The sequence below is a fragment of the Hibiscus syriacus genome, unplaced genomic scaffold, assembly GCF_006381635.1.
Source record: "Hibiscus syriacus cultivar Baekdansim isolate YM2019G1 unplaced genomic scaffold, ASM638163v2 tig00000329_pilon, whole genome shotgun sequence".
In the NCBI taxonomy this organism is placed as follows: domain Eukaryota; kingdom Viridiplantae; phylum Streptophyta; class Magnoliopsida; order Malvales; family Malvaceae; genus Hibiscus; species Hibiscus syriacus.
This window is the reverse complement of record NW_024061782.1, coordinates 2,917,695-2,943,844: the sequence shown is the minus strand read 5'-3', so window position 1 is coordinate 2,943,844 and position 26,150 is coordinate 2,917,695. Positions and strand designations below refer to the sequence as shown.

General features: G+C 34.2%; 1 protein-coding gene and 1 pseudogene across 1 annotated transcript; one reads left to right on the top strand and one right to left on the bottom strand.

The window, feature by feature from the left end:
• Positions 1-23,008, bottom strand: LOC120177801 (telomere repeat-binding factor 2-like). Its single transcript, XM_039183839.1, has 3 exons — positions 22,652-23,008; positions 657-1,003; positions 1-48 (listed from the first exon to the last, which is right to left on the bottom strand). Exons 1-3 carry the CDS (start codon positions 23,006-23,008, stop codon positions 24-26), a joined length of 729 nt encoding a protein of 242 aa, XP_039039770.1. The 3' UTR covers positions 1-23.
• LOC120167250 lies at positions 4,142-26,150 on the top strand (annotated as a pseudogene).

Sequence of the window (26,150 nt, the reverse complement as noted above, 5' to 3'; positions counted from 1 at the left end):
AAGACCAAATGGTGAATATCCACTCATGCCATCTGCACAAGTTCGTAACTGAAATCAAGAAGACAAACAACAAAAGGAACCACGTTAGGGTTAAATTCTGGTAAACATTAAGATATCAACATATAGAGCTCTAAAATTTGAGTTCACAAGAGAAAACCGGATATTCATTAAAGTTTTACATTAAAAAAATGGATGTAAAGTCTGATCACTCTCACTATTCTCTTGGATGTACATGAAAAATATAGTATTTTCCAAAAACATGAAAACGAAGGATGTCAACATGTCTTGCGGCACCATGTCACTGTTTATGGGATATACTATTGTCAAAATCAATGGGAAGAAGAAAAGAATCCAAGAAGAGGAGAAAACTGATGAAAGGAATTGAAAGTAACTGTCAGCTTTCAATGAGATTTTTTTATGAAAGAAGCCCAATGATACTATAGAAAACAAATAGTTATCCTTCCTACATCTTTGTTTCTGAAACTCTTAAACCATATAGAAGAAAGGTTGAAGTAGGCCCAAAGAAATAAGAAAAATAAAATTTGTTTAATGGATGTGAAGTTGTTGCAATGAAGGTTTATCGACTATCCCTCTTAAACAACCAACTTGAGCATCCACTTAGAAAACCTGTGTTTTCAAATCTATGAACATAATACCAGGTATCTAGCATCCTGGACTTCAATGCTTTCTCGGCTGCTTTAGCAAAAACTTTTGCTGCTTCTGCTTCAGCTTCTGCCAGTTCTGCCTCTCTTGCTGCCTTCTCAGCTTCTACGATTGCAACTTCTGCCTCCGCAACTGCTTGTGCTGCAGCTGCAGCAGCTTCTTCAGCAGTCAAGCTCCTCGTTTTCAAAAATTCTGCATCAACTTGGGTTTTAGTAAGAATGCTGATGCCTTTCTTCTTTGCTTTTGCAGAATCTTTCTGCCTTCCTTCCAAAAGAAGCAGAGGAGATTTCCTTGCTTCAGAAATAGTCGAACGAGGTGCAATCGTGTACTTGTGCTTTACCTATCGACAACCACATCAATTTATATAGAAATTTCGAGACAAAAGTTAAAAAAAATTGCATTAAATACTGAATTTCGAATAATAAGTGAACTTCTGGGGAGGAAATTGAGGAGGAAAATTGGAGTACCTGATCGGAGAAACGCGCGGAGCATCGGAATTTTTTTTTTTCTTTTTGTCGAGAAATTACCACTACAATACAAGGAACTGAAGGGGAAAAAATTAAACAGAAAATACTTTTATTATTTTGTCCAGAAGAATAATAAATATTAAATAAAGAGTTAACTACTTTAAATATCACTCATTTTTAGATTCAAATTCGTTTATGATAGTGATGTTTTAATTTTGTCATTTTTAACTCTGACGTTTATGTTTAAGTACTGCAATTATGTCACTTTGTCATTAATCTATTAACGGGACGATGATATGACATCTTCATTCCGTGACGGTGATAACGTGACTCTCACCAAAACGATGTCGTTTTGACATGACCGTTTTCATACTCAAGAAGCTCAAAACAACTTCGTTTTGTTAATGGAAAAAATCTTTTTTATGAGATTCGAACCATTAAAAACTAAAGCTAAGCACCTAATCATCAAACTAACTTAAGAATTTGTAATAACTTTAACAAAACTTTTATAAATCTTAAATAAATAGTTTGAACACACTAATAATCTTCATCTCCTTCCTTTGTAATCTCTGAAAAGCAAGATCATCTAATGGAATCCGACGAGGAAAATACGAAGTCGCAAGAAGATTCTTTCTCCCGTGAAAACCGACCTCATTGAAATCTCCAGTGAACAGAATCGACCATATTTCCAATCACAATTTCTACTTTCTCGTCAATTTTTGACTCATGATTTGTTAATAATAATAGCGAAAACTTCTCAAAGTCTCCCAAGCGATCTGCATTCTCTCTCAAGGATTCAAATGTTTTCCATGGTTCTGCCACTCTTTTCAAGGTGGTGTGGTTCAAACAATGCAAAGGGACTCCTGAGACCTCAATCCAGGTTGCTCGCTCTGGCCTGCTTAACGATTCCGACCATGGTCCTATTCTTATGAATACTTCATTCAAGTAAGCCTATTCGAAATCTTCAAGGAACATAAACAATTCATCTTCAAAGCTGAGCAAATATTTCATACCGCCCATTCTCTGTCTTTGATGCCTCCCACACCCCATTTCTTGAGACTTAAGGGTGCGTTTGGTTCACGGAATGTAATATTAACAGTGAGAATAAAAGATTACTAGATAATAGGATTACTGAGAATGTTGTATTTTGTATTTGGTTGATTTAGTAAGAATATAAGATTACCGTGTTTGGTTAAATGAATAAAAGATTATTTGAATGTATATTTGACCAAATTATCCTTATTATATATATATTTTTTTAAAAGTTAGAAAATATTTATATATTTTCTTTAAAAAATTTAAATTTATAAAATTTATATAATTTTTTTTATAAATTTGAAAATATAAAAAAGTTTAATGAAAGGGTAAAATTTTATTTTAACCCCTGAACTTCATATAAAATTTTAATTATAGACTCTTTTTTGTAAATCTAAAATAGTTTAAGAATAAATTTGTAGTTTAACCTTCGTAGAATTTTTATTATTCAATGACAGAATAAGACTATTTTTGAAAGAAAGAAAAAATTTAAGGTCATTTTAGTCCAAAACGTCGGTAATCCAACAATACCTTAGGAAAGGGAGGTAATAACATTCCCATTAATATACCCAAAAAATTCACTATTGGTAATGTAAGATTACCGGAAATGATATTTCCGGACAATCAAACGGAAGAATATAGATTCCATTCCCATGAAAATTTCACATTCTCCCAACTAAACACACCCTAAGTTTATTTCCTTTACACTGCATATTGCAGCCATCTCTCCTACAAGGCAGCTTTTCAACTACCAGACATCCTCCTGCACTACATGACCTTCTAGCGTACGAAGACCTTTCAACATCCCATTTCGCGAAGATGGTGGCAGTGGCGTTGATGGTTTGCTCGACCGTCAATTAATGAACGACGATTATTCCTGCATAGCAAGGCTAATGATTATCGTGTCACCGGCCTCCATAACGATGGTGTTTCAGGGCTTGAGCAAAGGCTCCGCATTCCTTTTCGCAACATCCTACTGGAGGAAAGTTCTTTTTGCAGGTTTGGGTTGAATACAACAGGGTGAAAAAATAGCTTGATGTCTTGTAGCATCCGATAGATAATTTTAGGGTTTTGTTGAGGAAGAAAGGAAGGAGATGAAGACTACTGGTATGTGATCATAAAAACTGAAAATTCAAACATTATTTAAGATTTATAATAGTTTTGTTAAAATTATTGCAAGTTCTTAATTTAGTTTGATGGTTGGGTGTTTAATTTTGGTTTTTAAATGTCTATGGTTCGAATCCCATAAAAAGTATTTTTTCCATCAACAAAACGATGTAGTTTTGGGCTTCTTGAGCATGAAAACGGTCGTGCCAAAACGACGTCGTGTTGGTGAGGGAGCCACGTCATCACCGTCACAGAAAGGAGATGTCATGTCATCGTCCCGTTAATGGATTAACGGCGAAGTGGCATGATTGCAGTTGAACATAAACATCGGTGTTAAAATTGACAAAATTAAAACTTCAGTGGCATAAACGAATCCAAGCCTAAAGGTAAGTAGTGTTTGAAGTAGTTAACCCTAAATTTGGAAATGTCGATTTTTCACTACAACTACCTTTCTTTCGGAGGCATATACATCTATGGCTTATTATTATTATTATTATTATTATTATTATTATTATTATTATTATTATTATTATTATTATTATTATTATTATTATTATTATTATTATAAAATAAATATGAGATAATACATATTTATTTAAAATATTTTAATTATTTGGGTTCATATAATCTTACATACATAATGCTGGAAACCTCAAGGAATTATGTGTGGCTTATTATTTTGGATCAATACATGTATGATGAAAATTTTGGTAAAATGTAAAAACTAGTTTGTTGTCCTATTCTTTTCATTAATTAAAGATGTAATGTTAGAAAATATTTTTAACTTTGATTAAATAGTACCATTAACTACTAGGTATTGATAATTTTTTTATAAGTAGGTATTGATGATTTAATGAGTTTAGTATACTGCAATGAAGGTTCCAAAGGTTGTTGATCTTCACTCTCTGCAGCATATTCCTGATGTATTGAGAAAGACTGATTTACACAAATTGCATTCAGAATTAATGACATGCTTGCCTTCCTTAACAAATATCCCCGTTTTGCACAAACTTCGGGAGGAGTTACCATCCCTCTCACATTGGCATCTCAGGGAACTTGTATATAATTGTTTACCTGAGCGTTTCTTTGCTGGAAATCACACCGATGTTTGTGTTCTGGTAACGCTCCATACCCTTCATAATCTATTTCATAAATCTTATGAATTTTCCTAATTCAGAACTTATATCCATGAGGTTTCAGTTGAGCTGGTTTCTTTTTTTTTTTTTCTGAATAACTTGACTGACACTACTTTTTAGTATTCTGATGTGTTCTTAGATGTTAAATTTTGCGATGTTTAAAATGTTTCTCATGTAGTACCTTTATCATCTCCATCTGGTTTTTAAATGGATGCTTTTCATCTGCTGGCTACACTGCTGGACTACGCTCCAAAGGTAAGAAGAGGAAATTTAAGGAGACGGCCTATATAAATATAAATTTTACAGTTTGAAGCTAACTGGGAGTTCACTAAAGAATCCATAAATTTTTTTAGTTAGTTGTAAATCTTACGAGTATCCTATAATTGTTAGGACACGACAGACATTATGTCCTTAGAGACAAAGAATCTGAATTTGTTATAAGCTTTAAATCCAAAGCTGAGTGATCCGGCTAACTGTTGATAAATTAATTACTAATTAGTTTTCAGATCTAACAAGGATTTTACTGTTGAGAAGTAAGTCAGAAGGTCTTGCGGAAACAAATCAACAAAAGTAGTGCCATCTTGCTGATAAGTTGTTCGGTGAATTTGGCCAGAATTTATCTGATATCCCGTTAATTGGAATTCTGGTGGTGAATTACAGAAATGGAGAAAGGCTTAGCCTAATATGTAATAACGACATTGGATTCTTTGTCAATCAATATCAAACAATTCTAAAACTAGAAACTGCCACTGCCAGTAAGGTTTTAAGCCTCCAGGTAAGAAAGGAACAGTAGGGTTGTCCGGGCGACCTTTAATCAATATTTTCTTTATATACGCTTGTTGCGGGCTGGAGCCCTTCCTTGAACCTATCTCTGGATGGACATAGCTGGCATATGTGAATCATGCTTCTGAGTTGTTTTAGTACTTCCAGAAAGTTCATAAATATATCTTTTCCTCTTACCTATTGTTGACAGTGTAGTTTTGCTTCAAGGAATTATAACCCCGACACCCGTTCATAAAGTTGTAGTATTATAGTGTTTTGCAGCAGGATCTTAGGTTCAAGATATGTGAACAACCCAAGGACCTGTGGGCATCAAATAGGTCTTTTTGTTTGTATATTTTCCACTGAAATGTTTTACTCTAGAATCTTTATATACAGTCAGGTATTTCATTGTAGCCATAGGTGCTAAGTTATAAAGTTGATATTGAATTTCTGGATTCTACTTTATGGATATCTTGATTCGGTAAAGGGTTCTCCTAAGCAAAAACTATGGAAATCTTAAAGAGTTGTTTATCTCAGGAAACTTTCTTTAATATATAAGCAACCTATATGGTACATATTTGTGTTGTAGATTTTTTGTGCCGTAACTTTCAATGTTTTAAAGACAATATCTGGAATATTTAGTTAGTGTTCTTGCATTGTTGAATTAACTGCCACATTGGTGATAATTAAAAAGTTTCTCAATTATTTGCATGTTAATATGATCTTACTGGGAGTACACACGAGTCGGAAAAACACGAGCGTAGCGGTGTCGTAACCGGTTTTCGTCCGGGTACGAAATTTTATTTGGCGGGAAAAATAAAACGAAATAAATAAATAATTTTGATTAAAAAATATTTTGGGAGTCGCCATTGACCTTTTTGGGTTAGGTAGGCCAAATACAAAAAAAAAATCTTTTAAAATAGTTTTTAAGAAAACATAATTTAAAAGATAAACTGATATGCTTATAACAAAAAATTTTAATAAAACATGATTCGTGGTCGATTACGTTTAGGGAAGGATTAACACCCCTATAACGCCCAAAATTTGGTACTCATTAATTATAAATTGTCTCTTTTATTAGAATTTTAATGATTCAAAAATATATTTAATCTATAATTCTGTTATTTCAAATTTATTAGTATAATTTTAAGAAAATCTATTAATTTTTATATAAATAAGATATTTATTTATTTAGAAATATCAGAAAATGGCTTCTAGGTGCTTTAAGACAGCTCTTTTCTTCGATATTAAAAAAATAAATATTAATAAAATGTTTCTTAAAAATTAGTATATATTTTATAGCATAAAAAATATCAGAAAACAGACTTCTAGGTGCTTTAAGACAGTGTTTTTCTTTAATATTATTAAAATATGATTATATTTTATTTTTATTTTTTTATATAAAAATAATTTATATAAAGGATTTTAATAAAAAATAAAATAAAATATATATTATTTCTTATATATATATTTATAATAATAATATTTTAAATATATTGATAATAAACATATAAAATTAAAACAATAACTAAAATAAATGAAATTAAAAATAATAAACTAATAATTTAAAGTTAAGGACTAAATTAAAATATATTAAAATTAAACATCCTAATTCGTAATTAATTATTTAAAACTAAAGTGACTAAATATGCTATTTTACCTATTTATTAATTTAGTGACTAAAATAAAATTATATAAAATTTGTATATCAAATTAAAATAAATGATGTAAGGATTAAAATATTAATTAATAAAATTACAAGGGCTAAATCGATTATTTACCTAAAATATATATATTATACTAATGACTAAATTATGAATTAAATAAAATTAAGAGGCCAAATTAAAATGATTGTAAATTTGATTCCAGTGACTATAATATAAAATTACAAAACTACTGGACTGCGGACGGGGTTTATCTTTTAATAAATTACAAAACCCCTCTCCAAAACGGCGTCGTTCGGTGAGGGGTATTTAAGCCCCAACCCATACGGCCTTAAGGCCATTTCTCTCATTTCTCTCTTTCACTTTCTCTCTCTAACTGAGAGAGTTATAAAACTCTCTCTCGCCTCTCTCTAGCTTCCCTCACCAGAGAGAAGCCGGTCACTGACCGGCAGCGTTGCGCCGCCGCCAACTTTACTGCCGGCCACCGCTTCCGGTGGCGGGAAAATACAAAAACCTCCCGAACGATAGATCCGAGTGATCTACGCTCAACTTTGACTCTTGTTTTTCTTAAAACGTCCCGTATTTGCCTAGATCTAAAAAAAATACCTTCGGTATTTTGCTTCTCCGGCGAGATTTGGAGGCTCCGGCTCGGTAAGGTTTCTATCTATTTTATTTTGGTGGTTTTTGGTTGTTGTTCTCTCGGATTTTGGTTGCTGGTGTTGTCTCTTGGATTCTTCCTCTCTGTCCTCTCTTTGCAGGTTCGGTTGATGGCTTTATAGCCATCACCGGCGCTTGTCTCGGACCGGGTAAAAGGGTTGTAGTTTGGTGAGTCACCAAACTATAGTGGTGACTCACCGTAGCCCTCAACGTGGACGGTTCTCTTCAATTCTTCTGGAGGCTTCGTGGCAGCGGCTGAGCGGCGTGGAACGGTGGCGGTGGAGACAACAAAAGCGGCAGCTGGGACGTGGCCCTATGGTATCATACCTTAGGGTTTGTATCTGGAGCATATGGGGACCGTTGGATCAAGGCCAGATCCAACGGCTATTGTTGTTGGTGGCTAGGGCAGAGATGATACAAACCCTAATCATTTAGGGTTAATATTAGGCCATCGAATCTGGACCTCTGTATTTGGGTTGGGTCTGTAATAATGAATAAAATTATTTAATAATAATAATATAATATAATAATAATAATAATAATAATAATAATAATAATAAAATATAAATAATATTCAAATGAAAAAAAAACGAGTATCTTCAGCTGCCCCTCTTTGCTTATTCTTGTGTTAACAAGAATAGGGCAAAGACGAAAAGATAATAAGTTTTTTTCATTTGACTTCACTTGATTATGATGGAAATGTTGAACAAATTCTTCTTTGGGATTAGTTCTTCTCATTATGAACTTTTCCACTGGGGATGACAATTTATCTCCTTTTGTGATATAATCATGTAAAGGTTGAATACGTTCTGCTTCTTCCTCTTCAGATGAGTTCTTCTCATTATGAACACTTCTGAAAATGTTGATGATGTTCTATCTCCTATGATAGAGTCATGCAAAAGGTTGAACAAGCTCTTCTCATTATGAACTTCTTATTCCTTCTTCAGATGAGTTCTTCTTATTATGAACTTTCTTTGGAAAAGTTGATGCTGATTTATCTCCTTCTGTGATAGAGTCATACAAAAGGTTGAACAAGCTCTTCTCATTATGAACTTCTTCTTCCTCTTCAGATAAGTTCTTCTCATTATGAACTTCTCTGGAAAAGTTGATCTATCGAATGATGAATTCAAACAAAAGGTTTGAACAAATTCTTCTCATTATGAATTTCTTCTTCCTTCTTCAGATGAGTTCTTCTCATTATGAACTCTCTCTGGAAATGCTGATCCATCAAGTGATGAATTTGAGCAAAAGGTTAAACAAGTTCTTCACATAATGAACTTCTTCTTCCTTCTTAGATGAGTTCTTCTCATTATGAACTTTCTCTGGAAAAGTTGATGTTGATCTATCTCATTCTGTGATAGAGTCATGCGAAAGGTTGAACAAGCTCTTCTCATTATGAACTTCTTCTTCCTTCTTCAGATAAGTTCTTCTCATTATGAATTATTCCGGAAAAGTTGATCCATCGAATAATGGATTCGAATCTTTGCTAAAATCTTTGGAATTTCCTGTCAAATATTTAACATGAATAAAATGGATGAAAATGCACCTATTTTGCAAATGTCTAAATATGATGCATGAATGTTAATTTCATCTTTATTTAATTTCAAAGAGGTGAACTTAGTCTTTCTTCAATTGTGTAGAAATCCAATAAATCTTTCCTCTTCGAATGGAGAATCTATCATCTTTGAAGAGTGTAGATGTAGATATGCCTGAATTTTTGCATGATGTCACAAAACCACTTGAGAATAAAACTCAATAGTATAGGCTCTTGAAAAGACCGCACTCATGCAATATGTTGATTCTGATAACTACTCATCTGACTATGAAGCAATCTTTCAGGGTGATTTCATAGATATTGATAGTTCTTCTGATACCGAGGAAATCCTGAATTCTGATTCTGATGAGGAAAGTAAACTGTTATACTTGAAGAAAATGGGATACTCAGATGCTAAGTCTTCAATAGTCATAGAGATGTAGTCTGGATTCATCAATTGCAGAGTTGACAAATTTTATATGTGCTGCTCAAATGTCTAAGGCTGCTGAAGTACTTCTTCCGGTAAAAGATAGGAAGCCATTATGCAATGATCCCAATTACAAGAAAAGGCGAAACTTGGGCTATGATTTTCTTAGAAAAAGAAGAAGCAGAAGTAGCATGAAAAGAAGCTTCTTAATGAAGACGATCATGCAATTTATCTTCCTAATCCAATGATTGGTTTTGGAATTCCTACCGAACCAGATCAGATAACTCAAAGAACACTTCCAGAAGATGCTATTGGGCCTCCTTATTTCTACTATGGTAATGTGGTATTTGTTTCAGTTTTATTTGGACCAAAATGTCACGGTACTTATACGATGTAGAGCCAGAATTTGTAGATTCGAAGCATTTTTGTACTGATGCACGGAAAATGTGCTATATTCATAATCTGCCAATTGAGAACATATTTCCTCTTGTTTCGCTTCCAAATGACTCTTTGATGGACATAACTTGTTTTCTTTTCGACAGTGATTACAAATGTCTATAAGACTTACTTTAGATTCCATGCACTTAAAAGTATTAACATGAAGTAATAGCTAGAAATATTTTGTTTGTTTTTAAGATTATATTAATCTATTTACAGGATGTTTATATGAAACAAATTGAATTTCAAAAATAAATTGAATTTCAAAAAGATAAACTTGGAATAAATGATAAATATATAGAAATATATTTAAAGTCATGACAATCATAGGAATGATAAAAATTCAAATGACTCAATAAATTATTAGCACAAGTATTTCTAAATTAATTAACTTGATATAATTTAGAGCACTGAAGTAAGCTTTTGTCTGGAAGATCTCAAACATTGTCAGAATGCTTGTAGATGTGAAGTTCCTCCCAAACTATCAAAATCTTAAGAGGGTTTAATTGCCAGATGCCTAATATCAACTTGTATTTGAGCAGCCTTTTTAGGTTTTCAACTCAAATCCTTCCTTTGGTTGCAAGACGCCCTTTTCGAGTTTTCATCTTGACCCTTCTTTTCTCTTTCACTCATTTTTTTCATGGTATTTTTCTTTTATTATTTTTTCTTTTTTTCATCATTTTTTTTCTTCAAGCATAATATTTCTTGACAGAATCTGAGTTTATTGGGTTTCTCAGAACTTTTCCATCCATATCTGCCAAGATCAACGCTCCTCCGGAAAAGGCCTTTTTTACAACATATGTCCCTTCCCAATTAGGCATCCATTTCCCACGAAAATCTTTATGTATAGGCAAGATCTTTTTCAGCACTAGATCACCCTCTTGGAATTCTTTTGGATGTACTTTCTTGTCATGAAACTTCATCATCCGTTTTTGATACATCTGTCCATGGCAAATAGCTTTCAATCTCTTCTCCTCAATAAGGTTCAATTGATCAAATTGAGCTTGGATCCATTCAGACTCATCCAATTTTACCTCTCTCAAGATTCGAAGTGATGGAATCTCAACTTCAATCGGTAAGACTGCTTCCATCCCATAGACTAAAGAAAAAGGTGTTGCCCTAGTAGATGTTCGCACAGTAGTTCGATATGCATATAAAGCAAAAGGTAACTTCTCGTGCCAATCTTTGTAAGTTTCACTAGTCTTTGTAATGATTCTCTTGATGTTCTTATTTGCAGCTTCAACTGCTCCATTCATCTTTGGACGATATGTCACTGAGTTTGCATGCTTGATCTTAAACTGTTCACAAAGTTCAGTCATCATTTTATTGTTCAGGTTCAGAGCATTATCTGTAATGATCCTTAATGGTAGCCCATACCGGCAAATTATTTCTTTCTTTATGAATTTGCAAACTGTAGACCTCTTAATATTGGCATATGAAGCAGCTTCAACCCACTTGGTAAAATAATCAATTGCTACTAAGATAAAACAATGTACATTCGATGCTTTTGGTGTGATTGCCCCAATGACGTCTATTCCACATATAGAAAATGGCCAGGGTGTTGTCATTACATGTAAAGGCGATGGGGGTACATGAATCTTATCTGCATATATCTGGCATTTATGACATCTCCTTGCATAATCAATGCAATCCGTGTGCATGGTAGCCCAATAATATCCATATCTCATTATTTTTCTAGCCATGGAAAGACCATTTGCATCTGTTCCACATATCCCACTATGTACTTCCTCAATGATGCTTCCGGCTTCGCTAGTATTTAAACATCTCAATAGCATTTGATCATTGCTTCTTCTGTATAAAGTCTCGCCATCAAGAAAGTATCCCGCAACCATTCTTCTCAATGTTCTTTTATCAATTTCAGATGCATTTTGTGGATAGCTTTGATACTTGATATATTGCAGGATATCATAATACCATGATTTGCCATCTACCTCTTCTTCCACACTGTAACAATGTGCAGGAATTTCATATACTTGCATTTTGATCGGCATCATATCAACTTTCTTACTTTCCTGAAACATAGCAGCTAAGGTAGCTAAAGCATCTGCCATTTGATTTTCCTCTCTAGGGAGATAATTGAAGGTGACTCTCTCAAATCCTTTCACTAATTCGAGGATAAAATCATGGTATTCCATTAATTTGGGATCTTTTGTTTCCTATTCTCCTCGTAATTGATACACCACTAATGATGAATCTCCGTATATAGTGAGAAATTTAATTTTCCTTTCTATGGCTACCTTCAATCCCATGACACAAGCTTCATATTCCGCCATGTTATTAGTGCAAAAGAACTCCATTCTGCTTGTGATAGGATAATAAATATTTTTTGAAGAAATCAATACTGCCCCAATTCCTCTTCCCAAGGCGTTGGATGCTCCATCAAAATAAAGCTTCCATGATTCATCATTTGTTATGACTTCTTCATTCATGGATATGCACAACAAATCTTCATCTGGAAAATTAAAACTCAGAGACTGATAATCATCTGATACACGACTGGCCAGGAAATCAGCTATGACACTTCCTTTTATCGCTTTTTGGTTGACATATACAGTATCAAACTCGGATAATAACATCTGCCATCTAGCCATTTTGCCTGTCAAAGCTGGGGATCCCATTAAGAACTTTAAAGGATCAAGTCTAGATATCAGCCAAGTGGTATGATATAACATGTATTGTCTAAGTCTTCGAGTAACCCACACCAAGGCACAACATAATTTTTGTATTGGTGGGTATCGAATTTCACAATCAATAAATTTATTACTCAGATAATAAATGGCTTTCTCTTTTCTTGCAGATTCATCGTGTTGTCCCAGTACACATCCCATCGAATTTTCAAAGACTGTTAAGTAGAGAATTAACGGTCTGTCAGGCATTGGTGACACTAAAATGGGGGCATTGGATAAATATTTCTTAATAATATCCAAAGTTTCTTGACATTCATCATTCCAGACTTCAGGATTATTCTTTCGGAGTAATTTGAACACTGGATCACATTTGTCAGTTAATTGAGAAATGAACCGAGATATATAATTTAATCTTCCCAAAAAGCCTCGGACTTCTTTCTTAGTAATGGGTGGTGGAAGATCTTGAATTGCTTTTATCTTATCTAGATCAATCTCGATTCCCTTTTTACTGACTACAAATCCCAAAAGCTTTCTTAAATTTTGAATATATTCTTCTTCGGTTCGGGACTTGGCAATCATGTCATCCACATATACTTTAATCTCTTTGTGCATCATGTCATGAAACAGAGTTACCATGGCTCTTTGATACATTGCCCCTGTATTTTTCAATCCAAATGACATTACTTTGTAGCAGAATGTGCCCCACATGGTTACAAATGTTGTTTTTTCCATGTCCTCAGGATTCATTTTTATCTGATTATATCCTGAAAAGCCGTCCATGAATGAAAACCATGCATGTCCTGCAGTATTGTCCACCAATGTGTCTATGTGAGGTAATGGAAAGTTATCTTTCGGACTAGCTTTGTTGAGATCTCTGTAATCCACACACATTCGAACTTTCCCATTCTTCTTTGGTACTGGAACAATGTTGGCTACCCATTCTGGGTTGGCTGCCTGCAGGAAACCTGCATTAATTTGCTTCATTACTTCCTCTTTGATTTGTAACAACATTTCTGGCCTCATTCGTATGAGCTTTTGTTGAACAGGTTTATACGCTGAACTGATTGGAAGTTTATGGACCACTATATCCGTACTCCAACCAGGCATATCTTGATAAGACCAGGCAAAGATATCTCTGAACTCTTGGAGGAGATCTATTAATTCTTTTTTTATCTGGGCTGACAAAGTAGTACAAATTTTCACTTCTTTCATTTCTTCATCGGTTCCCAGATTTACAGTCTCAATCTCTTCTTTGTGAAGTAAAATTTTCTTGTCTTCTTTTTCTACTAGTTTCAGCAATTCGGTAGGAACGTCACATTCTATTTCATCCTCACACTTATTGACTTTCTTCAAACATGTGGGCCGCTCTAAATTTATCTCATGATTAAATTCAGAAATAAGCATGCTATTAACATTGTGACACCTACAAATTTAAGTCGGACATATTTCTGAAAATATATAGTAAATTTATGAAATAAATGAAAAATAATGAATGTAAAAAGGTAAAGAATGTAAAGAATGATTGCCATTTGAGAATTTTAAGAAAAACTTCTTATATTTGATCTTAAGCAAACTTAACATAATTTCCCTTACAAGATAACAAAAAAGTTTTCATATTCTTAGGCTAAAGCATAAAAGATTAGTTCTGAGTATTACTTTGTGTTAATACTAAAAACTACAGGGAGATCTTCAGCCGTCCAATTGTTGAGTATTTCTCTAGGAAGACAAGGGCGAATCCCAGCCAAGTATTTGCCAGTCTTGTTGTAATTTATGATCATATTGATAAATAATCCTCCCATAGCTTCTTCAACTATGTTTTGATCTTTTGTCAACTTTTCTTCTTTAAAGGCATCAACAAGCTGTTGTTCTATATTAACCGTTCCTCCTGATCTGAAAGTGGTCCTCAAGTGAGGGAAAAACATGTGTTCCCAATGGATTTCTTCTCCTTTCAACCTTGTCTTTCTATCTTCGCATCTTCTTTTCATCTCTTTGTTCTTTTGCTAAAGATTGGGCTTAAATACAATCCCAAAACGATCTTTCTTCATCTTCATACTTACAAGAACTGAACTCCCTTGAAGATTCTTTCCCAAACCTTTCCCAGTTTTAGCTCCAATGCCTAAAGTCTGTCGTACAGTCATATTGGTGCAATCAGACAATCTGGGATGTGGAATTTTTCTTCCCTCAGCAATAAAGGTTGCATTGACAAATTCCAAAGCTCGGAAAGATCATTCGAGAGCATCATCATGGGTTTCAATATACGGAACATCACTTGTTACAAACGCAATGATTTCTTCCTCGGCTCCTACGCATATTAGTTGTCCATCAACAACGAATTTCAGTTTCTAATGTAATGAAGAAGGAACAGCTCCTGCAGAATGAATCCACGGCCTCCCCAATAAACAATTATATGTTGGGTGGATATCCATCACTACAAAGTCAATATTGTACACGATTGGTCCAATAAGAAGTGGTATTTCCATTTTTCCAAGCACCTCTTTCTGAGTGCCATCGAAAGCTCGCACTACATTCTAATAATTCTTCATGTGCGATTTATCTACTGGCATTCTTTGAAGTGTAACTAGAGGCATTAAATTAAGAGCATATCCATTGTCAATCAATACTCCTGGTAAAACATGACCATGACAATGTGTGGTAATGTTCAGAGCTTTTACTGATCCCATTCCGCCTTCAGGTATTTCATCATCCGTGAACGTTATGTAATTGGCAGCAGCTATATGTCCCACAATCCTGTCAAGCTTGTTGAGTGATATATCTTCAGGGATAAAGGTTTGATTAAGAACTTTCATCAAGGCATTTCTGTGTGCTTTTGAATTCATCAACAAATCAAGAATTGAAATCCGCGCTTGCTGTTTATGTAGCTGTTCAACCACACTATATTCGCTATGTTTCAGAAATTTCAAAAATTCTTAAGCTTGTTTCTCTGTTACGGGCTCATTAACTGTGGGCAGGGATTCATTATCAAATACCTTTTGAGGTATCATTGTAGCCTTTCCCTTTGCTTTTACATGTTTTTATGCATTTGATGTTTCGGGAGAGTAACATCTCCCACTTCTTGTAAAGAATCCGACTTCACTCACTGCTTCAGATGTCGAATCCACACTCGGTATTTTCTCTTCTGCTTTTTCCAGAGAAACAGATCCTCCTACCATTGAAACATTGGTAGTATAATTCCAAGGTACCCTGCGGGTATCCTTATATGGAAATGGTAAATGAGTCATGATAACCACTTTCGGCTTTGTTGGTACAGGATTCACTGTAGATGATTTCACATTAATAATCATGGGATCACTTGTTTTCTGCTTAGGTTTAGAATCTTCTGATGAGCAAACGACATCTTCTCTTTTTCCTGGTTCTTCTTCAAAGAATTCTATCTCTTTGTTATTCATCAATTTTTGCACCAAATCCCTAAATTCAAGGCATAATTGAATTTCGTGTCCCTTCTCTTGATGATATTCACAATAATTCTTGCCTTCATTATGCTTTGGCCTGAATTCTTGTGGAATCATACCGGATAAGGAGAGTTGTTGAAATATCCAACCAAAAGGAGATTTAATCTCAGAAACGTCAGTTTTTGCTTTCTTTCTGTTCTCTTCCTGAATTGTGTTCACGTTCTTATCTCCATGATTTGGCAGCGGATGATTTGATGTAGCTGGTGAATTGAATTCCAACTTTCCAGTGTTGATCAAATTTTGGACCACCCTTTTAAATGCCAAACAGTTTTCAATAGAATGACCCGTAATTCCTTCATGGTAAACATAGTGCGTTTTTACATCATACCATGGAGGGAATGGTGGTTGTATAAGAACCAACGGATAAGGTCGTATGACATCTGCTTTTAAAAATGACTCATAGATCTCAGCATAGGGTACTGGTAAAGGTGTAAAAGACAACGTTTCACTTTCCCTTCAAGATCCTCTGGATTCTACTCGATTAGTGTTTGTTTCTTCTTTCTTAACCCTTGGTTGGGTTATTGTAACACTTTTCGAGGTATCTTTGTTATAAGAGTTCGCATTGTTGACTTCATTCTCTCTTTTTCGGTACATAGGTATTTTGGAACTAGACCCCTCATTTGATTCAATTTTGCCACTTTTCAAGACATTTTCAATGAGTTCTCCAGAAATGACCAGATCTGCAAAATTTCTGGTTGCATTCCCCATTAGATGACTTAAATAAGGAGCCTTTAAAGTATGGACAAACATTATTGTGGCCTCTTTTTCTGATAGAGGTGGCTGAACTTGGGCTGCTGTGTTACGCCATCTCTGAGCATACTGTCTGAATGTTTCATTATTCTTTTTCTCCAAATTTTGGAGAGTCCATCTATCAAGGACCATATCTGTCACGTGGCGGTATTGCTCTAGGAATGCCTTTGCCAGATCTTTCCAGGATCTAATGTTGGCTTTGGTCAGTTGAGTATACCATTTTAAGGTTGGTCCTGTCAAGCTATCTTGAAAGTAGTGAATTAACAATTTCTCGTCTTTCACATGTCCTACTATTCTGTGACAAAACATAGTAATGTGGGATGAAGGGCATGTGGTACCGTCATATCTCTCAAATTCAGGAACTTTGAACTTGATGGGGAGGATTAGGTCTGGAACCAAACTTAACTCGCTAGCGTCAAACCCATAGAATGATTCAGTTATTTCTACAGATTTCATTCGTTCCTCTAAGCTCCTGATCTATCTGGTCAATTCTTCATTTACTTTTTCTTTCTCGTTCAGCTCATTCAAATCTAGAATTAGATGCTCAATATTAAAATTCCCTATTTTCACATCTGATATAAGTGGATTTTTTCTTGAAGATGCAGGATCCACTTGTTGATTTTCATGTGGTTTGGTCTCTTGAAGTGCTAATGTGCGGGCATGGATTTGTATAGGTGTAGTACCAGAGTGATAAATTGGTTCCGGTGGGAAACCTAGAGGATACATAGGTTCTTGGTCGAAAGATACAGGATTTTCATGAATTTTTCCAATAGTAGCCTACTTTTTGAGCATGTCTTCTATTTTATGCATCATGCTGTCTTGTGAGTTTGCAATATTGGCTTCAATTTTCTCTAGCTTCATTCTTATCTCTGTTTGTTATTTGTTATGTTGTTCCTCAATACGTGTATTTTATCCTTCATGATTTTCTTAGTAGCTTGTCTAGTACCGTAGTGATGTTGTATTTCTCGTTTGGCCAGAATAACTGCGATTGAAAATTCTTTTGATATTATTTTTTCAAATTTAAATTAATGAATGTTTATCTTACTGTAAACGTAAAAATTATAAATAAAGAAAATAATGCAATGAATAATGAATATATACAAAATGCATGTATGCAAAAGGTATTGATCCCAAAAAGTTAACTGTCATAGAACAACTTCCATCGACATACAAAAGTTTCTTTATAATAGTTCATAACTACAGATACGGTGTAGCTTTCCTATTAAGCTCTATAATTTCTTTCATCAACCAGGTCATCTTCTTTCCATACTTGGAAACTGGATCAACGTGATGCTCAATTATTTTTGCTTCAACATCTAGCTCCCCAACATATCTGGCAACTTCGCTCATTTGTACCATAGCCTCGAATATCATATTGCTTCTTTCTTCACTTCTTTCTACATAGAAATCAGTCGATTTTTGCCATTGTTCATTAGTTCCCTCGAGAGTCTGCTCTAACTCAGTGATTTTGACTTGATAATTGTGCAGAGTTTTTTCAAGATCTCTAATGCGTCTTCGCAGTGAAGCATTCTCCTCATAACTTTCTTTAAGATCACTAGGTACTAGACGAACCTTTTCTTGAAATAATGACTCTTCAAGTTGTAAAATGTAAACATTAAACTCTGAGTTTTTGTTTCTAGACTGATCTAGATCTTCTTCGAGTTTTGTTCATGCTTCTTGCGTCCATTGACTAAGCTTCTGGATTTGAACATTCTTGTTTCTGTATCTTTGCATCCAATTGCTAGCCACTTCTTGCTCTACCTCAAGTCTGGTGTTAAAACTCTTCTTCTTCAATTCCCATTTTTCTTTTTCAACATCGAACTCTTCAATCCTTTGGCCCTTGACTTCAAGTTCGGCAATCAGATTGTTCATTTCAGATTCAAATCCCTTGAACATGGAATTTTTCTCACCTTCAAATTTCTCAAGCATGTTGTTATTCATCTCTTCTAATTCTTTGGCTCGATCCCTTTCTCTCTGCATTTCATTCATGATCTCGCGGCTTTCAGCTTTGTGCTTTATAATCCGTTCCCTTCTGTCAACCTCAAAATCCTCTATTTTCTGCTTTCCTTTCTCAAGGCTTTTAAGTAGACGGCTATTCTTTCCTTTCAAATCTTCAACTCGGCTTTTCTCGATGTTCAATTCTTTGGTCATCTGTACTGTTGATCTGCTCGGTCCTGATACTTTCCGGGATTTGTATAGCTCATGGTAATTTTTCTTTAACGTTCTGAACTCACCATCAACCTTTTCTTTGTTTTCTCTCAGCATTGCACATTGTGCTGAATGAAAGTCAACATCAACACCCAACATAGCTTTATCTCGTCTCATTTGCTCTAATTCTTTCGACCAACCTTCTCTTTCTGCTTCAAACTCAGCTCTCAGAATTTTAATCTCTGATGGAACCACCTTAATCTGATCTTCCATGGAGATATCCTCATTTTGATCTGGTAGAGGAATATTTTCATTTTTCCTGACAGACATCCATTCCTCATAATTAGGAGTTAACATTACTTTTGTTGTTTTGGCTCGAATACAGAAAGTTGTTTTCCAAGCCGTAACAACATCCATGATGTTTCTTTTGTAATTTTTTCTATGAAATGCGAACTCAGACGAATATAATCCAGCAGTAACAGGAACAAATTGACGACCCTCGTACTGTCTTATAACCAGAAGTGGTGCATATCCAATTCCTCCCCACAAACTGAGCAGCATCACCCAGTTGTAATTACCACATTTGTAAAAGAATTCTCTTTGAATTTACCACGGGGCGCGCCAAACAATATCGTCGCTTTGTATATTCCGAAGGGCATTGATCCACATATCTTTCGTAACTTCTTTAGGCCATTCTTTCTCCAGAAACTCTTTCAATAGTGAGTAGTCCGTACTAAAGCGACGGTATGAAACCTTTTTTGTCCTCCAAAAATGGCTACGGATCCATACATATAACAATGGTGCACATCCTGAAAATCATCTACCTCCTAGCCTTCTACACGCGCTTAACGATCGAAAAGTCTCTGCTAGAATTGCAGAAGAAGAATTGATCCTTTTTGGTAGCTGCTCGAACAAATCTACTATTGCAGCCTCGATGTATCCCAATTCTTTTGGGAATATGACCATACCATATATACCCAAAGCAAAAATATCAAATCGTACTTTATCATCCGGATGACTCTGAATAATTTCTTTGATGTTGGTCCAAGCAATGCCTTCGCCTTCGCCCTTTTGTTTCGTGCGGGATACCACCCATTCTTCTCGTACTCCTGCAATCTTTGCTAATTTGGCTCGGAAAGGTTGAGTTTTAACTGACCTTGAATAAATTCGATTCTTCAAAGCCCCTTCTATATGTAGCAAAGTTGTGTACTCTTCAATAGTAGGAACCAAATCCTCCTTATTGAAAGTGAAGCAATTATACCCTGGATTCCAGAATTGAATTAGGGCTCAAAGTAAGTCATCATCAACTTCGACATAGAGCAAATATGGGATGTCCCCGTAAGACTGGTAGAACTGCAGTTTTTATTTGAATCCCAACTCTCCCAAATGCCTCACAAATCTTGCATATCATTTTTTTTAGTGAAACCGGAGCATAACTTGCTAACTCGGGTACATAATCATCCTGCAGTCTGTCTCCCCCTTGTCTCTGTAAGTCCTCAGCCCACTGTCTTACTTCTGAGTTTGGAACTATTTGATTTGAACACTTTTTATCCATAGATGAAGGTTTTCCAATGAGATGATTAACTTGAAGATCAATACCTTTTATCCTGTATGATGCTATGCAAACATCAAAAATAAAAGAACACACGAAAAGAAATGAATTAGTTCACATAATAAAGAAAAAATAATTTAATAATAATGTCTACCTAAATATCTATATTTAAACATGCTTTCTACATACTTTAAACAATTTAACTTCACATGCAATTTATTCAACAAGAAAATAAATAAATAAATTAAAAGGAAAAAGTTAGAATTCATTTCTCCTTTGTGTACACCTATTTTGGACAAAATTTCAGCATGGCTTTAGATCGGAAGAGTTTCTAGGGTTTATTATATGCAAAGTTTCAGTTCTAAGAGTAAAGGTACCCAAATTGTCCTTGTTGTTGCCCCCCTTAGGCTGCCAAACCTCAATCCTAGTCCATCACAGACTAAAGTGGATCGAGTTCAATTCGAGGGGATACACTTCTCTATGCCTGACACGAAGAATAAATTCTCACGAAGACATAGAGCATATGAACCCCGAAAGCTACTTGCTAGGTCTGACACAGAGAATAAATTCTCACGAAGAAGTCGCTTTCACTCGCACTTAAAAGGGACAAGCTTATGTTATGCAATGCATGTGTTGTGTGTGAGGAGAAATGTTCAACCCTCTAACAGAAAAATAAATAATGAAATAAAATACTTGAAAATAAAATGAAACATTAATAAAATAATATACATATAAATATTATGAAAATAATAAGTATATAAAAATTTTGAAAAGAAAGAATTATAAATTAAATATATGAATTTTTAATTTCTAATTAATAGAGACAATTTATAATTGATTTTAAAGCTTGACCAAGTGTCCCCAGCAGAGTCGCCAAGCTGTCGTAACCGGTTTTCGTCCGGGTATGAAATTTTACTTGGCGGGAAAAATAAAATGAAATAAATAAATGATTTTGATTAAAAAATATTTTGGGAATCGCCATAGATCTTTTTGGGTTAGGTAGGTCAAATACAAAAAAAAACAATTTTTTAAAATAGTTTTTAAGAAAATTTAAAAGATAAATTGATCTGCTTATAACAAAAAATTTTAATAAAACAGGATTCGTGGTCGATTACGTTTAGGGAAAGATTAGCACCCCTATAACGCCCAAAATTTGGTACTCATTAATTATAAATTGTCTCTCTTTTATTAGAATTTTAATGATTCAAAAATATATTTAATCTATAATTCTGTTATTTCAAATTTATTAGTATAATTTTAAGAAAATCTATTAATTTTTATATAAATAAGATATTTATTTATTTAGAAATATCATAAAAGGGCTTCTAGGTGCTTTAAGACAGCTCTTTTCTTCGATATTAAAAAAAGAAATATTAATAAAATGTTTCTTAAAAATTAGTATATATTTTATATGATAAAAATATCAGAAAACGGACTTCTAGGTGCTTTAAGACAGTGCTTTTCTTTAATATTATTAAAATAGGATTATATTTTATTTTTATTTTTTTATATAAAAATAATTTATATAAAGGATTTTAATAAAAATAAAATATATATTATTTCTTATATATATATTTATAATAATAATATTTTAAATATATTGATAATAAACATATAAAATTAAAACAATAACTAAAATAAATGAAATTAAAAATAATAAACTAATAATTTAAAGTTAATGACTAAATTAAAATATATTAAAATTAAACATCCTAATTCGTAATTAATTATTTAAAACTAAAGTGACTAAACATGCTATTTTACCTATTTATTAATTTAGTGACTAAAATAAAATTATATAAAATTTGTATATCAAATTAAAATAAATGTTGTCAGGATTAAAATATTAATTAATAAAATTACAAGGGTTAAATCGATTATTTACCTAAAATATATATTATGCTAATGACTAAATTATGAATTAAATAAAATTAAGAGGCCAAATTAAAATGATTGTAAATTTGATTCCAGTGACTATAATATAAAATTACAAAACTACTGGACTGCGGACGGGGTTTAACTTTTAATAAATTATAAACAAACCCCTCCCCAAAACGGCGTCGTTCGGGGAGGGGTATTTAAGCCCCAACCCATACGGCCTTAAGGCCATTTCTCTCATTTCTCTCTTTCACTTTCTCTCTCTAACTGAGAGAGTTATAAAACTCTCTCTCGCCTCTCTCTAGCTTCCCTCACCGGAGGGAAGCCGGTCACCGGCCGGCAGCCTTGCGCCGTCGCCAACCTCACCGCCGGCCACCGCTTCTGGTGGCCGGAAAATACAAAAACCTCTCGAACGATAGATCCGAGTGATCTACGCTCAACTTTGACCCTTGTTTTTCTTAAAGCGTCCCGTATTTGCCTAGATCTAAAAAAATACCTTCGATATTTTGCTTCTCCGACGAGATTTGGAGGCTTCGGCTCTGTAAGGTTTCTATCTATTTTATTTTGGTGGTTTTGGTTGTTGTTCTCTCGGATTTTGGTTGCTGGTGTTGTCTCTTGGATTCTTCCTCTCTGTCCTCTCTTTGCAGGTTCGGTTGATGGCTTTATAGCCATCACCAGTGCTTGTCTCGGACCGGGTAAAAGGGTTGTAGTTTGGTGAGTCATCAAACTATAGTGGTGACTCACCTTTAGCCCTCAACGTGGACGGTTCTCTTCAATTCTTCTGGAGGCTTCGTGGCAGCGGCTGAGCGGGGTGGAACGGTGGCGGTGGAGACAGCAAAAGTGGCGGCTGGGACGTGGCCCTAGGGTATCATACCCTAGGGTTTGCATCTGGAGCATATGGGGACCGTTGGATCAAGGCCATATCCAATGGCTGTTGTTGTTGGCGGCTAGGGCAGAGATGATACAAACCCTAATCATTTAGGGTTAATGTTGGGCCACCAAATTTGGGCCTCTGTATTTGGGTTGGGTCTTTAATAATAAATAAAATTATTTAATAATAATAATAATATAATAATAATTATAATAATAATAATAAAATATAAATAATATTCAAATGAAAAAAAAATGAGTATCTTCAAGCGGTTCTTGAATCTTGTCACATTTTCTGCAGCTGGCAGTTTTTATTTATGGATCCATAGTGTATGTAGTTTTAAGAGAAATGTGAATGCGTGAACACTTAATGTGTCATCATCTGGGAGCTTCATGCAGCTAATACATTTTATATTTGTTTCTAATTGCAGCAAGGTCTGAAGGAGGATGTGGCGAACATAATAGCAGCCCTGATGATGAGACCGATTACCCGATGGCCTCTTTTTTTGCTTTCTTAGGTGGTGCGATGTTCTGCTTGCTAGCTAGCAGCACATGCCACCTTCCCTCTTGCCACTCTGAGCGTCTATCATATATCATGCTCAGGTTAGACTACCCTGAAATTGCGTCTCTCATATCTACTTCCTTCTGTCCACCCGTGTATTACTCCTTCATGTGGGGAATTTTTGCAGTGCGGCGACTAAAAAACGGCGTGACATGTTAAATAAGTGACCGGTTAAAATTTAGACCGATTATGTTATATCATTTAACTGAAAATATTATCAAGTACAATAATATACTAGGTAGCGCTTATATTGACCTATTTTCTAATTAAAGATGTATATTTAAACCGGTAACATTACAAATTTACCTATTACATTATAATTATCGGTTTTGATGTTTTTGGGATTGATACAATTTTAAATGTATCGACACTTTATTCGTGCACCTCGTTTTGCTTTCATTTTGGGAAAAAAGTATCGACACATATTTAAAGAGTGTCGATACATAATGTAAACCTATTTGTTAATTAACCAGTATATTTTTATCGGTTACATTGTAAATTTACCTGTTACATAATAATTATCGATTTCGATGTTTTTTGGATCGACACTTATGCGTGCAGCAGTTTGAGTTATTCAATCAACAGTTTCAATGACACAAAATCCTAACAAAAAAAATAAAACTAAAACTGACCTAATTTTATCCTATCGAGATAATAAGAGTAAATCATAAGTTTGCGTTGAGAGATGTCTGTTTCTGGGTTTTTGTTCTTTGAGAAACTGATAACATGATAGATTTCTCAATGTTATTCTTTTGTTACTGCAAAGTTTTTGTTCTTTTCTTACTGGGTTTTGCTTAAAATATCTAACTTTTTGTATTAAAAAATGAAAATTCTGAAATAAAAATAACCACACGAGCACACTTTTTTACTACCGGTTTTGTCATTTCGAGATCGATTTTGTCATATTTTTACATGTTATATTGTTATGGATCGATACATTTTTATAAAGTATCGACACTTTATTGGCGCTATAACTTCTTTTCTTTTAAATTCCAAAAGTGTCGATACTTATAATAAAGTATCGACACTTTCAACATATCCGGTAGTTCTTTACCGGTTTTGTCATTTCGAGACCGGTTTTGTCATATTTTTACATGTTATATTGTTATGGATCGATACATTTTTATAAAGTATCAACACTTTATTAGCGTTATAACTTATTCTCTTTTAAATTCCAAAAGTGTCTATACTTATAATAAAGTATCGACACTATCAACATATCCAGTAGCGCTTTATCTGTTTTGTCATTTATAGACCGGTTTTGTCAATTTTTACCTGTTATATTGTTATGGATCGATGCATTTTTATAAAGTATCGACACTTTCAATATATCTGGTAGCGTTTTACCTGTTTTGTCATTTATAGACCGGTTTTGTTATTTTTTTACATGTTATATTGTTATGGATCGATACATTTTTATAAAGTATCGACACTTTCAATATATCTGGTAGCGCTTTACCTGTTTTGTCATTTATAGACCGGTTTTGTCATTTTTTTACCTATTATATTGTTATGGATCGATATATTTTTATAAAGTATCGACACTTTCAATATATTCGGTAGCGCTTTACTTGTTTTGTCATTTATAGACCGGTTTTGTCATTTTTTTACCTGTATATTGTTATGGATCAATATATTTTTATAAAGTATTGACACTTTCAATATATCCGGTAGCGCTTTACCTGTTTTGTTATTTATATACCGGTTTTGTCATTTTTTTACTTGTTATATTGTTATGGATTAATATATTTTTATAAAGTATCGACACAAACCGACAAACTAAGTTTGCCGGTTGCCAAATTTTTTAATATTTCTTCATGATTTTCACCTATTACATTATTATTACTCGATATTTCCGGTAGCGCTAAACCGAATTTATTAAATATATTTTAATATATCCGGTAACATCGTATATTAACTGTATATTAATCCGTCTTTTCAGAGACAATCCCTCAATCCCTTCTTCTGTAACCTCTATCTGGGATTCATAACCATCTTGGGAGTCGCGACAATCTTATTTTCCTTATTGCCAGTGTTTCAGAATCCCGAGTTTCGCATCATCCGTACATCCCTCTTCTTTGGAATGGGTATGTCAGGAATAGCACCCATTCTTCGCAAGTATCTTGTTCTGGAATCAGCCCGAGGCACTTCACACAACTGGGTATGAGGTTCTGATGGGGATATTTTATGGTATTGGAGCTTTGATCTATGCGGCAAGGATACCTTAGCGGTGGATGCCTGGAAAGATCGACATTGCTGGGGCACAGCCACCAGCTTTTTCACATCTTGGTTCTCGCCGGGGCATACACTCATTATCGTGCAGGACTGGTTTACCTCAAATGGCGGGATATACATGGATGTTAAAGACGTGAAACTAGGGAA

Excerpts from the sequence above, each read along its gene's own strand:
- LOC120177801 (XM_039183839.1), bottom strand. The coding sequence starts at position 23,008 with ATGGCTATAAAGCCATCAACCGAACCTGCAAAGAGAGGACAGAGAGGA. Across the intron at positions 1,004-22,651 it reads CGGTGACCGGCTTCCCTCCG|GTAAAGCACAAGTACACGAT; the intron begins GTGAGGGAAGCT and ends GGTTGTCGATAG. Across the intron at positions 49-656 it reads TCCAGGATGCTAGATACCTG|TTACGAACTTGTGCAGATGG; the intron begins GTATTATGTTCA and ends TCTTGATTTCAG.